General features: G+C 39.6%; 1 protein-coding gene across 2 annotated transcripts in view; it reads right to left on the bottom strand.

Moving 5' to 3' along the window:
* Positions 1–11,116, bottom strand: part of ATR (ATR serine/threonine kinase) — a 121,085-nt gene extending 109,969 nt beyond the window's left edge. For both annotated transcript variants that reach the window (XM_037525846.1, XM_037525847.2), the window contains exons 1-4: positions 10,956–11,116; positions 3,656–3,747; positions 2,402–2,551; positions 81–958 (exon numbers count right to left, since the gene is read on the bottom strand). In XM_037525846.1, the coding sequence (XP_037381743.1) occupies positions 81–958; positions 2,402–2,551; positions 3,656–3,747; positions 10,956–11,014 (1,179 nt within the window). In that variant the 5' untranslated portion in view covers positions 11,015–11,116. The remainder of the gene's footprint in view (positions 1–80; positions 959–2,401; positions 2,552–3,655; positions 3,748–10,955) is intronic.
* Between the last annotated feature and the right edge of the window lie 2,938 nt (positions 11,117–14,054).

Raw genomic sequence — 14,054 nt, 5'->3', positions numbered from 1 at the left:
ATATCCAAACTTCTTATTAGTATATCTTGCATATATGCATGCATGTAAATTATGAACAAATAATTCTAAAAATGCCTTACCTCTCCATCTACCTGAACTCCAAGTACATCCACCAGAGCTCTACAAATATTTCTCACATACACCCTCCTGACTTGCAAAGCCGACTCATACCCAGCTGGCACATATTTAAGGAAATACTGCAGTAAGTGGCACAAAGCTGCTTTCAACAAATCAGACTTAAGCCGCATAAGCACTCCATCTTCAAACATGACACAGAGTTTTTCCAGCAGCATATTTAAATAGACAGGTTCAATACTTCTATAAGCTTCTGCTTCAAAGGGAAACAGTCTCTTTATCAACTTCATTAATGGCTCTTCATAGAGTTTCAACTGATCAGCATCCATTTCTACAAGGTTTTTTAATAATTCCAAAAATGAGCTGAAAAATGTGCTGGCAGGTTGTGTTGGTAGCCCACCAAGCTCAAACAGTTCAGTTAAAAGACTAATTGCTAAGGATTTAATTTTTGGACTACCATACTCAAGCAGAACACAACCTATCCGCCAAAGTAATAGTTCTTGCCTTCTGAAAAATACAATTGCAATAATACGAATAAGAACCGTTAATAAAGTGACTTCAATAAATTCTAAATTTTGCATGTTCATGAACTGCAAAGGAGCTGGTTGTAAACATCCCATGTGTTCATCTAACTGACTTAAAAATCGGCTAACTACCACTGGCCATTCCACAAAGTGTCCCATTGCATTTCTTCTGTGAAGATAAATCAAGTCTTCAAAAAGATATAATAATTCCTTTGTCAATACTCCAAAAATAGTAGGACTCTTGCTTTTAAAAAGAAATAACAATGAGCAAATGACTTCACAGATTTTCTTGTGTAACATATGGCAGGATGGAGTTGCTGCAATCCGCAGAAGTCTTGTTATGATCCAATTACTGAATTCTTTGAAATAAACAAGCAAAAAAAGATTAAATAAGCATATCAGATGTGCTAATTAATTTGCTAAATGTTTGATGATTTGTCTTTAAAGTATAAACTTCACTAACAAAATAGCCTAAAACATACCCTACACAATGAACAAATAAATATCAAAATTGTAATACCAATTTTGGCATCAGACAGACAAGGTCCTAGCTTTCCTTCGTAGTTGTGTGAGCTTTTCATTTCTTTGAACCTCTGTAAATTCAACTTCATAGGTGAACTTTAACTTCATCTATGTGGGGGAATAATAACATCTACTTTATGGGTTACTCTAAAGGTCAAGTAAGATAATATCTGCAAAATTCTCAGCATAGTATCTGAAGTTAAAAAAATGCTCAATAAATGGTAGCTATTATCATTTTTTCAACAAATATTTATTGAGTGGTGACTTTGCCCCAGGTATACAAGAATAAATCAATCATAATGCCATCCTCATTAATTCTATAATATAGTTTCTCAAACTTTTTGACAGTCAACTGAGATATATTTTATATCTAAAACCAGTATCCTATGCATATTTATTTTATTTAAATATGTGAAATAAGTTTCATGAAACAGTATTTAATTCTTTTATATATATTTTCTAGTCTATTGTATTTCATCTTCATAATCCAATAAAAATCATCACTTATCTAAAAAACAGTGTAGCAAAGAACATAACATATTCAGAACACAACTTAGTAATCACTATGACAAAAGAAATGAAAACTTTTGTACTATGACAGTATAAAGATGGAGCAAGGGCAGACAGTCAAAATAGTGGTCAGAAAAACACTTTGGAGGATATACTAGCAAACTTCAGTCTTGAAATTCAGCAAATTAAAAAAAATATTCTATACAGAGAAAAAAAGATGTTTGTTTTACATCTCATTATGAGGAGGCCAACAAGAGGGAGAAAAGTAGTGGAACAACTGAGATGAAGCCAGAAGAGTTTCAATGTCTAGAACAGGAGTCAGCCAACTTTTTTTTCCAGGACTTAACGGAAAATATTTTAGGCTCAAGGGGAATGTCTCCATGGCAACTACTCTATGTTACTATTGTAGTAGTTACAGACAACAAGTAAATGAATGACTATGAATGTTCTAATAAAATAATGTTCACAAAACCAGGCAGCCAACCTGTGGGTCCTAGTTTACCAATGTTTGATATAGAAGAAATAGATTACCAAACAGCAAACCATGCTAGTGTTCAATGACAAATTTAATTACTTCTGTTCCATTCTAGACATCTAGACAAAAAGAAACAATATGAATGCATGAAATAAAACTAACCATTACTATTTTGCTCCCTCAATTTATAGCAAATCTGACCAAAATATGAGTAATAATATATATTTCAGGAGAACAGAAACCGGTAGATTTCACAAAACAGACTGCAAATGGAGGCACAAGTAGTAGAACTTACCAATACAACTATCTTTGGCCTCATTTTGCCAGTGGCTTCCATTCACATTTACAAACATAAGTGGTGAGGATTTCATAATATGCTGGATGAAATCAAGCAACATCACAGAGGTTGGCTGAGCGTCAGTTTTCTTTACAAGCTCTAGAGCAACTGAAACAAGAAAAGATTTATATTAAAGAGTCATAACAAGTTAAATGGTAGTCCTTTTGTTAAGAAATCAGACTTTGGAGCCTCCCCTGGTGGGGCAGGCAATTGAGTACAGTGCTGTGAAGCTGTCCACAGCCTCTGCAGCGTGGGTTCAATCCCAGCCAGGCCAGCGAGAATTCCACATGGCGTGGCAGACCTCTCCTGTCTCGCCTGCTGCTCACCTCAGAAGTGTATTTCAGTCAGTCTGCCTGTTCTGTTCCCCACTCTGTCTCTGGTGGATCTTCTCACCCTCCCGCACATCTGGCCTGTACCCCAGTTCTTTTATGCATGAATAAATAAATCTTTAAAAAAAAAAAATCAAACTTTGGTGACCAGAATTATTCCTAGCACAGAGCTCGTGCTAAATTGATGGGGTTAAATACTATAATTCTTTCCTTCTAACTTTAAAAGTTTAATAATCGTGTATATTCATAATTATATTCTTTCACCAGATATGTACAACAGACCCTCATGTTTGACATTGAAAATCTAAGAATCAAAATAAAAGGAATCCAAATCAGAAGTGAAATTATCACTACTCACAAGTGATATCATATATAGAAAACCCTGAATATTTCACCAAAAAGCTGGTAGAAACATTAAATACAGTAAAATGGCAGGTTACCAAATCAACATACAAAAATCTGTTCCATCTTTACATAGAAACAACAAATGAGAAGACAATAATTCCATTCACAATCGTTTCAAAAAGAATCAAGTATCCTGAAATTAACCAAACCAAGGAGACAAAAGACCTATACAACAAGAACTACAAGACATTAAAAGATTTAGATGGTGACATAAGGAGGTAAAAAGACATTTCATGCTCATGGATAGAGAGAATCTATATAATCAAAATGACTATCCTACTTAAAGCAATATATAAATTTAACACAATCCCTATCAAAATACCAACGATATTCTTCAAGCAAATGAAAAATACCAAGTATCGTAAATGCTAATAATATTAATACTAAAGCCACATGGAGAAAAATGCCACTATAATGCATTTATGGAACAGAAAACAATTAATTTATAAAGTTTATATAAGAAATAATTGTCTCTTACCAACATTTACATCTGTAAGTATTCGGTCGATGAACTGACATAGAATTTGCCTTGGCTTCTGTACAACGGTATTATATTCCTCTGGACTGGCACTAAAATATAAATAAAAATTTTTTAACTCAGCTTTGACTCAGTTTCATTTGCCAAAATTTCTCCAAAGTTGAATTTATCTTAATGTTGACATTTACAATATTCTTCTGTTTAAAAATGAAAGGAAAATCTAAATATATGTAACCAATTCACAAAGAGAAAAAGAACATGCTAAATGAGACCACAATCAATATGCAAAATCTAGACCTGCCTAATAGGGCAGCTACTAGCCAAATATGGTTAGTCCAAACTGAGATGCACTATAAGCATAAAATACACATTGGATTTTCAAAATTCAGTACCAAAAAAAAATCTCAAAAAGTAATTATATCTCATTAATAATTTTACATTAGACATTGAAATGTTTCAATAAGATGTTATTACAAATTAATTTCCCTTTTTACTTTTGTAATGTCGTTATTAAAAATACTTTAATTATATATCCAGCTTATCTTATATTTCAGTTAAACGCTGCTGATTTAGACTTTTAGAAAATCAACGTCAGTTTCGTCAACAAATAAATTCCAAGGGAAAAAAGAAAACTGTAACTAAGACATAAGATAAATATCAGCTAATTAAAACTTATGACTCTAAATTGATTTCAGATTCAAAAATAAAAACTGTTAGCAAGATAGACAACTGGGAAAATTTGTAGTTTTTTAAGTACATTTTTTATTTCTTACATCATTTATTTATAGACAATATTTGATTTCTCCACTCAGGTGTAGAGCCTGTAGTTCTCCCACCACCATAGCGCCCATGATCCATTAACACAGTCCCTTGTGCTCTTTCCTCCCCTATGGTGACCCCTCCCTCCCCCTGGATGACTCAGATCTATAGTCAGTTTGCAAGTTTTTTTTTTTCCTGACCCTGTGTTTGGTTTCTCTATATTCCACATGTAAGTGAAACCATTTAATACGTATCTTTTTCCTTCTGACTTATTTTAACATAATCTCTTCCAATTCCATTCATGTTATTGCAAATAGGGTGTTTATCTTTTTTGATCACTGAGTAGTATTCCATTGTGTATATAAACCATATCTTCTTGATCTACTCATTGTATGGGGGCATTTAGGTTGTTTCCATATCTTGGCTACTGTAAATAGTGCTACAATAAACATAGGAGAGCAGGTGTCCGTTTGAATTACTGGTTGTTGTTTTTTTTTAAGCCTTTGGGTATTGTCATACTGGAATAGCCAGGTAATACAGTAGATGCGTTATTATTGTTTTAAGGAACCTCTACACAGCTTTCCACAGTGGCTGTTTAAAAATGAAAGGGAGGGCCTCCCTGGTGGCACAGCAGTTGAGCACTGGGTTGTGAAGCTGCCTGCGGCCTCTGCGGCACCGGTTCGATCCCCAGCTGCTCCCCGGCCACAGGAGGAGGGTCCCACATGGCGCGCAGACCTCTCCTCCTGCCGCCCGCTGCTCCCCTCAGCAGTGTGCTTCGGTCCTTCTGCCTGCTCTGCTCCCCGCTCTGGCTCTGGTGAATTCTCTCACCCTCCCGCGCTTCTGACTGTACCCAGTGCATGTATAAACAAAACAAACAAACAAACAAACAAACAAATAAATAAAAACATGCCTCTATAAAAAAAAAAAATAAAATGCACTTTAAAAAAAAAAATGAAAGGGAAATCTAAACATGCATAACCAATTTACAAAGAGAAAAAGAAAATGCTAAATGAGACCACAATCAATATGCAAAATCTAGACCCTGAGCGGCCTACCAACCCTGAGCAGGCCTATCAATCAAGGTTTCCTGGAAGATGTGATAGGAACACAGTCCCTGTGTGGTTAAATAGGTAAAACAAAGGAAAGGAAACAGCATGTACAAAGGGCCAGGAACAAGAACACAGGCTGCTCTAGAAACTGTAAGAGGCTCTGTAAAGAGGGGAAGGTAGTAAATAGAGATGAAAAGAATAAAGATAAAATCAAAGCTCAAAGGGACCAACCAAAGTGTTCAGATTTTATCTGAAGACAAAGAAAGATTGCAGGGTTTTAGGTAGGGGGAATTGAAGGTTAAACATGTTTATAAACCATGAATTCGGTTACGTTATTTTCCTCTTTAAAACACTGCAATTTATTGTACTTAAAACCTACCTTCTTGTACTGGTCTATAAGATGGTACCATCTCCATTTTTAACTAATTTCACTCCCTTCTTTACTCCTCCTCCCTATTTACGTTCATTCCCATCTAGAGAACTTTGCGCTTCCTATTTAATTTCACACTCTTACCCCCCAGTTTTATATGACTGGCTTCTTCTCACCATCAAAATCTCTTAGAGTGGCTTTTGCTGCTGCTCCCAGACTCTCATCTCCCTCCCATTGTCTCATTTAATATTTTAATAGCAACTATCACTATCTGAAAACACCTTATGATTACAAAGCAATTTTTTATGATTTTATTTTTAATAATTTTATTTTTTACATCATTGTTCATTTTTAAACAATATTTGCTTCCCACCGCCCCCCCCCAGCTGTAGTCCCCATGGAGTTTCCTTCCCAAATGCACCTGTACACCATCACCTCAGTCCACTGTGCTCCTCCCTCCCTCCCTCTGATCCCTCTTCCTCCTCCTTCCCTGCAGGATGTCTCTGATTTATAATTGTCCATTTTTGCTTTGTTGTATTTACAAAGTAATTTTAAACAGGAAGATCAGAGAAGGCCTCTCCAAAGCGACATCTGAATGGAACGAACTTGTGTACAGCACATACAAAGATTGAAGGTAGGAGTGACATTGGTGTATATGAAAAACAAGAGCAAGTTATTAAAGTGGAGTGAGCAAGGATGGGATATAAGGCCATTAGGTTAGAGGCAGGCAGAGGCCAGATTATACAGGACCTTAGAGGTTTTGGTAGAGCTTGGAAAATCCACTGTAAATGGGTGAAAATGGAAATGTAGAGATAAGCTACAAAATTACTGTAATAGTCTAGATAAAAAATTATGGTGGTAGTAAAAGAGATGGTGAGAAGAATCAGACTACGTGTATTTTAAAAGGACTGATCAAACTTGCTGATAGATTATTAAGGGATAAGAATTATTAAGAGAAAGAATAAAGAGGGCCTCCCCGGTGGCGCAGCGGTTGAGCGCTGGGTTGCGAAGCTGCCCGCGGCCTCTGCGGCGCCGGTTCGATCCCCGGCTGCTCCCTGGCCACCAGAGGAGGGTCCCACATGGCGAGCAGACCTCTCCTGCCGCCCGCTGCTCCCCTCAGCAGTGTACTTCGGTCCTTCTGCCTGCTCTGCTCCCTGCTCTGGCTCTGGTGAATTCTCTCACCCTCCCATGCTTCTGACAGTACCCAATGCATGTATAAACAAAACAAACAAACAAATAAATAAATAAATAAAAAACATGCCTCTAAAAAAAAAAAAAGAGAAAGAATAAAGGGTAACTCCTAGGTTGTTAGATGGCATTTACAATAACCTAGGGAAGGAGCTGTTTAAGGAGAGTAAATTGGGATTTGCTTTGAATGTTTTCATTTCATGATGTAGATGCTGAGTAAGTAACAAGATTATTTAGGAAGAGAGTGAAGATAGAAAGATGACCACGCCAGCCCTTTTGTAAAGCAGTATGGTGGTGTCTCAAAAAATTAAAAATGGACCTGCCATTCTACCCAATACCTCCACTCATAGGCATCTATGCAAAAAAATTAAAAAACTCTAATTCCAAAGGAAACTTGCACTCCCATGTTTACCGCAGTACTATTTCCTATGAATTACAGAAACAACCTCAATGCCCTAGAACAGATGAATGGATCAAGAAAATGTGGTACCTGGGGTCTCCCTGGTGGCACATGGGGTTAAGACGCAGCCTGTGAAGCTATCCACAGCCTCTGCAGCATGAGTTCGATTCCCGGCCAACCCACATGGCGGAGCAGACCTGCCATTGCTCCCCTCAGCAATGTACTTCGGTCCACTGCCTCTTCTGTTCCCTGCTATATCTCTGGTGGATCCTCTCACCTTCCCCCCGCCCCCCTCCTAGCACCTCTGGCCTATACCCCAGCTCTTGTAAGCATAAATAAATAAATCTTTAAAAAAAAGAAAGAGAGAAAGAAAACGTGGTACCTTACACCAGTGAGAATGGCACACATTAAAAAAAGCAACAACAAATGTTGGTGAGGATGAGGAGAAAAAGGAACTCTCCTACACTGCTGGTGGGAATGTAAACTAGGCCAACCACTATGGAACGTTGTGTGGAGGTTCCTCAGACTACTAAAAATGGAGCTACCATAAGACCCAGCAATTCTACTCCTAGGGATCTACCAAAAGGACACAAAACATTGATTCAAAAGGATATGTTTTTGAAAGCACCCCTATGTTTATCGCAGTACTATTTACAGTAGCTAAGATGGGGAAACAATCCAAATGCCCAAAAATAAATGACTGGATCAAGAAGATGTGGTATATACATGATGGAATATCATTCAACAATCAAAAAAGATAAACCCATGCCATTTGCAGCAACATGGCCATCCATGTTGCTAGAAGGGATTATGCTCAGTGAAATAAGCCAGAAGGAAAAAGAAAAATATCAGATGGCTTCACTTATAGGAGGAATATAGGGAACCAAACAAGGAATCAGGAAACATATATATAACAATATTAATGAATAAATAAATAACAAAATTAGCAGGCAACCATAAATCAGAAACATTCTGCAAGGAGGAAGAGGGACCAAAATGGTTTCAAGGGAGCACAAGCAACTATGGTGATGGTTTATGGGTGACCTGGTGATGAGAATTTTAGAGGGACTACACCTAAAAGGAGAAAGCATACATGCATACAATGTACAAAAATGAAGAGTGATGTAAAATATACATATACTTAAATAAAAAATGGATGTGGTATATATACACAATGGAATACTACTCAGTGATCAAAGACAGATAAACTCATGCCATTTGTGGCAATATGGGTGGAGCTGGTAGGAAAAATGCTGAGAAATGTCAGAAGAAGGATAACTGATGGCATCACTAATACATGAAATATAATGTAACTAAACTGAAGCTTACATAAAGACAAGTTTAAAAACTAACCCTTGATACCTGAGTACAAAACTGAAGAACCCAAGAGGAAAGGGGGTGGAGGAGGAGTCTATGGAGATGGAATATGGGTGAGTGAGCAGTGGTTGCACTATGATGGTAATACCTGATGGAGGTATCCCAATATTACCTCAACTAAAAAGTTAAAAAAAAAAAAAATGATCGCAACATTGTCCACAAACTGGCACGGTGGTGAACATACATGCCTTCCAAAAGCACATGAAAAACTGACTCCTAGATTTCTAGTTTGGAAAAATCACCAAACATGTTATCATTTACTGAGATATCCCTACCTAAGTGAAAGAGAGGAATTAAAAGTTACAGGACACTCAGGTGAAACTTCAAGTACACAGTTGTATATAGTTCTACGGGAGACATACAGTTTGGAGAAACATATTTGGAACCCTCAAATAGTAGGTGGTAATTGAAGGCAGGAAGATGGATGAAATCACCCAGAAAGACCATAAAGAGAAAAGAGTGCCAACAGTAAAAGTTATTCCTGAGAGACAAGAAAAAGAGGAGCCCCCACACGAGAACAGTTTTATTTCACTTTTCCCAGAATTCTAATAGCCATAGCCAATTAGGAGAAAAGGCCTCGACTATTTGAATCTGAAACCAATGTCTGATAATTGCTGTGACACCGGCTCCTTAATTTCTGTGATTCAGTTACTTAGTAAATATTGATAACATTAACACAGAGCGCCTATGAGACTGAAAAACCTTGAACAAAACTATTGCAATAATAACTAATGAAAATTCAAAACTACTACTAGATAATTCTCTTAGGGTCAGTTTTTCTATTCTTTTTGTTAGAATAGCTACAAATTAATGGAAGGAAAGGTAACATAAGCTCTGTTGATGAAAAAAGACTATATAAATCCAAGATACTATTATTTTTCATTAAGGAATCCTCACAGAGGAAGACAGAAGAGGGGAGAGATGTATTAGTCAGCTAATCCCATATTAAAGGTGGGAAAAACATACTGAGCTTCACAACTGATCTTGAGAGATGAAATCTGTACTTCAACTCCCTATAAGTATTTGTATTCCCATCTTTTAGAAAGCAGACAGTACTTTACAAAATGTTAGCACAAAACATACTTGCAACATACATAACAAGGGAAAAATCGACACAAACAAAATTAGGATGATCCAATTAAGACAAATGGTCCCTTAATTTATTCCTTATTTGTGTAACTGTGAAAGATGACATGTCTTTGTATGGCCAACAAGTGGGGTCGAGTATAACTACACTGCAAGAAGAAAGGGAAATAAATATCCCATGGGTTAAATGTTAGTTTTGACTTATTCCTTGTTCACTGTGGGTTACCAAAAAAAAAAAAAAAAAAAAAGGGCAACAAATCTGTACTCCACCCCCACCCAAGTCTTCTAACCTTTAGGCCTGGTGGAAAGGCCTTGAATAAAGCAATTGCAACAATAATAAAGTAATGACAATTAAAAACTACTACTAGATAATTCTTTATGGGTCAGTTTTTGTATTCTTCCGCTTAGAATTGCTACAAACTAGTGAAATGAAAGGCTGCAACTATGTTGCAGCGGAATAGAAGTTATCCACATCCCTCTCCTCAATATACTGATTATGTTCGTGATTTTAGTCTTAGGTTACAGAAGACAAGTACTTGTAAACGAAACAATATTAAACTATTTTAAATTTGGGGCAATATTATGTGCACATTTAAATGTTGTGGACCTTAAAGGCGATATCGAGTTTTTTTAATCAAAATAACGGACCAGGGTCTGGTTGATCAATATGACAGGGTGTCTTCATAAGGGCCTGTGATTTCACTGCAAGGAAAGAAACCGGCTGCCATTCTAGCAATTGGCTCTCCTGGAGAAAATCTACACCAGTGATTTTGTAACAGGGTGGTCCCCTTTACCCCTCTCCCTGTCCTATAACAATTTTTCTTCCAAGGGGAGTTCTGGGTCAAAACATAAGACAAAAACCCAGTTCTTCCACAGGCATCCTTTTCACCACCTTTCTGAGTAAGCAGCACTCAACTTAGGCGCCGAGGATCTCCACAAGGGCCGCGGCCGAGGTGAGAGGGCAGGAGCCCGACGCGCGCGGCGGGGGAGGGGGGATGAGGGGGGGGCGCGTGAGACGCCGGCCGGGCCGAGGGGGCGCGTAGAGCCCTGGCCCGCCGGGCCTAGCCCTACCTGCCCAGCTCCCGCAGGGCGGGAATCATAGACGCCAGCTCGAGGCCGTGCTCGCTCATGCTGGGGCTGCGCGGCACTCGTGGAGCCCTCAGCAGCGGGTCCCCGGAGTCTCACAGCTCGCTCCAGACGGGAAGGCGCGGCGCCGGACGGAGCACCGTAGAGCCCAAAACTCCTCCCGGAAGACGCTGCGGATCGCGCTCTCCCGAGCGGACTTCTCTTCCGCTAGGACCCGGGGGAGGCTGGAGGCGGGAAGGGGCGGGGCGAGCAAGCAGGGCGCGCGCGGGTCAAATTTCCCCGGTCGGGTTCCGGCTGAGCCCGGAACGCCTGCGGGGGAGCTGGGCTGGGGGTGGTGTTTTTTGTGACCCGCTGTGATAGTCCCTTCCGGAAAGACGCGGCATGGCAACCGCCTGATCTGGGGAGAAAGAGGACTTGGCGGGTGCTAGTGTTATAGGACAGGGAGAGGGGTAGCCCAAACCCCGCAAACCTGCCTATTTTAAATGGGTTCTGCCATCCGCCGCATCAACACAAAACACATGAAACTTTAATGGGAAGGAACTTTAATAAAACTAGGAAACAATACAGGTAAGGCAAAGAGTCTAGTTTCTAAATGAAGCACCCAAAGTTACCCGTCCCCTCGTGGGTAAAACTCCATCCAAATGGGATCGGCCCAGAACAAGGCCCCAAAGCCTGCCACAAGTCTAAAGCATCTTCCAGTGGGGACCCACAGAAAAGGGTCACAAACAACCAGACAAGCCCGGAAGGAAAAGAGCAAATTCAACATCAAGATAAAAGCTGCCATTGTCACCTCCCCACGGGTCTCACCCACATCTGTGTCACCCAGTCCACGACCAAAAGACAAGCGCAGTTTCTTCACCCACATCTGTGTCACCCAGTCCACGACCAAAAGACAAGCGCAGTTTCTTCACGTGCCTCTAGGCTCCATGCGCCTCCTCCAGGTCTCCTGGCTCTATTATGTTTTCTTCCTCAGTCTCTTTTGCAGCTTCTTCTCTTCCTGCTCAGCTCCACCCTCCCTTGAGTGGGGCAGGGAACCTCCCCCTTTCCTGGGGACCACCCTGTTACACTAGCTCAGACCCCTCGGGTCTCAACTGTGGAAACTGACACAATTTAGCGAGTAAAAGTCAGGCTAGAGCCCAGGCCTTCCCCATGGCGACGCCCTCGGGTTCCTCGGATTCCTGCCGCTCTTGGCACCCCTTCTGAGAGAAACCTGGCAAAAGGTGGGCTCCTGTCCGCTCAGTTGCAGGAATTTTTCAACTTGATGTCACTCTTCCGTTTACTTGACGATTCTCCCAACCTTTGATATTTAAGAAGGTTGATTTGTATTTTTAAGTCTCAGCAAATCGGCAGCCCTGCTGTGTTATGTGTATGTCACCACTGTGGGCATCTATTACTTGTGATTTAAGTTTTAAAGTAAATCAATAGAGTCTGGCAGTATATATTTTTCTAGCTCCACCAATATGTTTATTAGAAAGACGGCCATTGTAAGAGATTGTTAACTTGTCAAAATTTAATCAGGCCCATGAATTCTGCTTACGTTTGCTCTTTGGCACATGAGGATAATTGAGACAGGAGCTACAAAAATGCCAGAATAATGAAATGACAGTCAGATATGCTCCTACCTAAGGGATTTTGCATATGCTGTGCCTTGACCTTGAATACCCCCATTGCCTTTCAGATGCTTACTGAAATGTCACCAGGGTTTCATGTAGATCAGCACTGTTAGACTGTTTTTCCTCTTCATCCTTTTAAAGTGTCTTCATAGCACTTAGAACTGAATATCTATTACATGCTACTTTATTGACTTTCTCCTACAATTAGAATATTAGCTCTTTGCAAGCACGATCTTATCTGCTTTGTTCACTGCAGAGATAACCAAGACCTACAATTATGTCTGGTCCGTAATTGGTGCTCAGTATTTGCAAAATAGCTGAAAACTGTAGTGGGAAGAACATGAGATTAGGAGTTAGAAGTTCTCATTCCATGTGCTAAGAACTATGTGACCTCAAAATTACTTAATCTCTTTGTACTTCAGTTTTTCATTTATAAAATGAGATTAACAGTATCTACCTCACAAGATTATGGTAAAGATTAATTAAGGGCCTCCCCGTTGGCGCAGCGGTTGTGCGCCGGGTTGCGAAGCTGCCCGCGGCCTCTGTGGCGCCGGTTCGATCCCCGGCTGCTCCCCGGCCACCGGAAGAGGGTCCCACGTGGCGCGCAGACCTCTCCTGCCGCCCGCTGCTCCCCTCAGCAGTGTACTTCAGTCCTTCTGCCTGCTCTGCTCCCCGCTCTGGCTCTGGTGAATTCTCTCACCCTCCCTCGCTTCTGACTGTACCCAGTGCATGTATAAACAAACAAACAAATAAATAAATAAAACATGCCTCTATAAAAAAAAAATAATAAAATTACAAAAGGACTTTATGTGAATTATGTATATATATCTCTATGAAAAAAGCATAAAAACATGTTTGGGATGTATATACATCAACTCCATGAGAGTAGTGTGTCTGGAGCAGAAGAGAGTGAAATGGTGAGATTTCAACATCTATGAGGGTTTTCTTTGAATAGAATATGAATTAATCATAAAAAACTTAGTATGTGTTATATTTTGGTAGCTCTTACATTACTATTTATATCTGTATGATTAATGTAAGCCAAGGTGTATAAAAATAAATATAATTTTTTAAAAGATTTGTTTGTTTATGCATACAAGAACTAGGGTACAGGCCAGAGGTGCAGGAGTGAGAGGATTCACCAGAGACAAAGCAGGGCACAGAACAGGCAGACTGACTGAAATACACTGCTGAGGGGAGCAGCAGGCAAAAGAGGAGCGGTCTACTGTGCCATGTGGGTGGCTCCCTGGGCAGGCCAGTGATTGAACTTGTGCTGCAGAGGCTACAGATAGCTTCATAATGCTGTGCTTAACCCCTAGTGACACCAGGGAGACCCAAAAATAAATATGATTTTTAAAACTTAAATTTGATAACAGTTCATCAGCTAAAATGTAACAAATGCTAGGGATTATTTTCTGATCATATAACTAAAGATTATAAAAATTAAAATAATTATACATGGAAGGCAACA

The sequence above is a fragment of the Talpa occidentalis genome, unplaced genomic scaffold (assembly GCF_014898055.3).
Source record: "Talpa occidentalis isolate TD23 unplaced genomic scaffold, MPIMG_talOcc4v2.1 talOcc4.4, whole genome shotgun sequence".
Lineage (NCBI taxonomy): Eukaryota > Metazoa > Chordata > Mammalia > Eulipotyphla > Talpidae > Talpa > Talpa occidentalis.
This window is presented reverse-complemented; position numbering and strand designations above follow the sequence as displayed.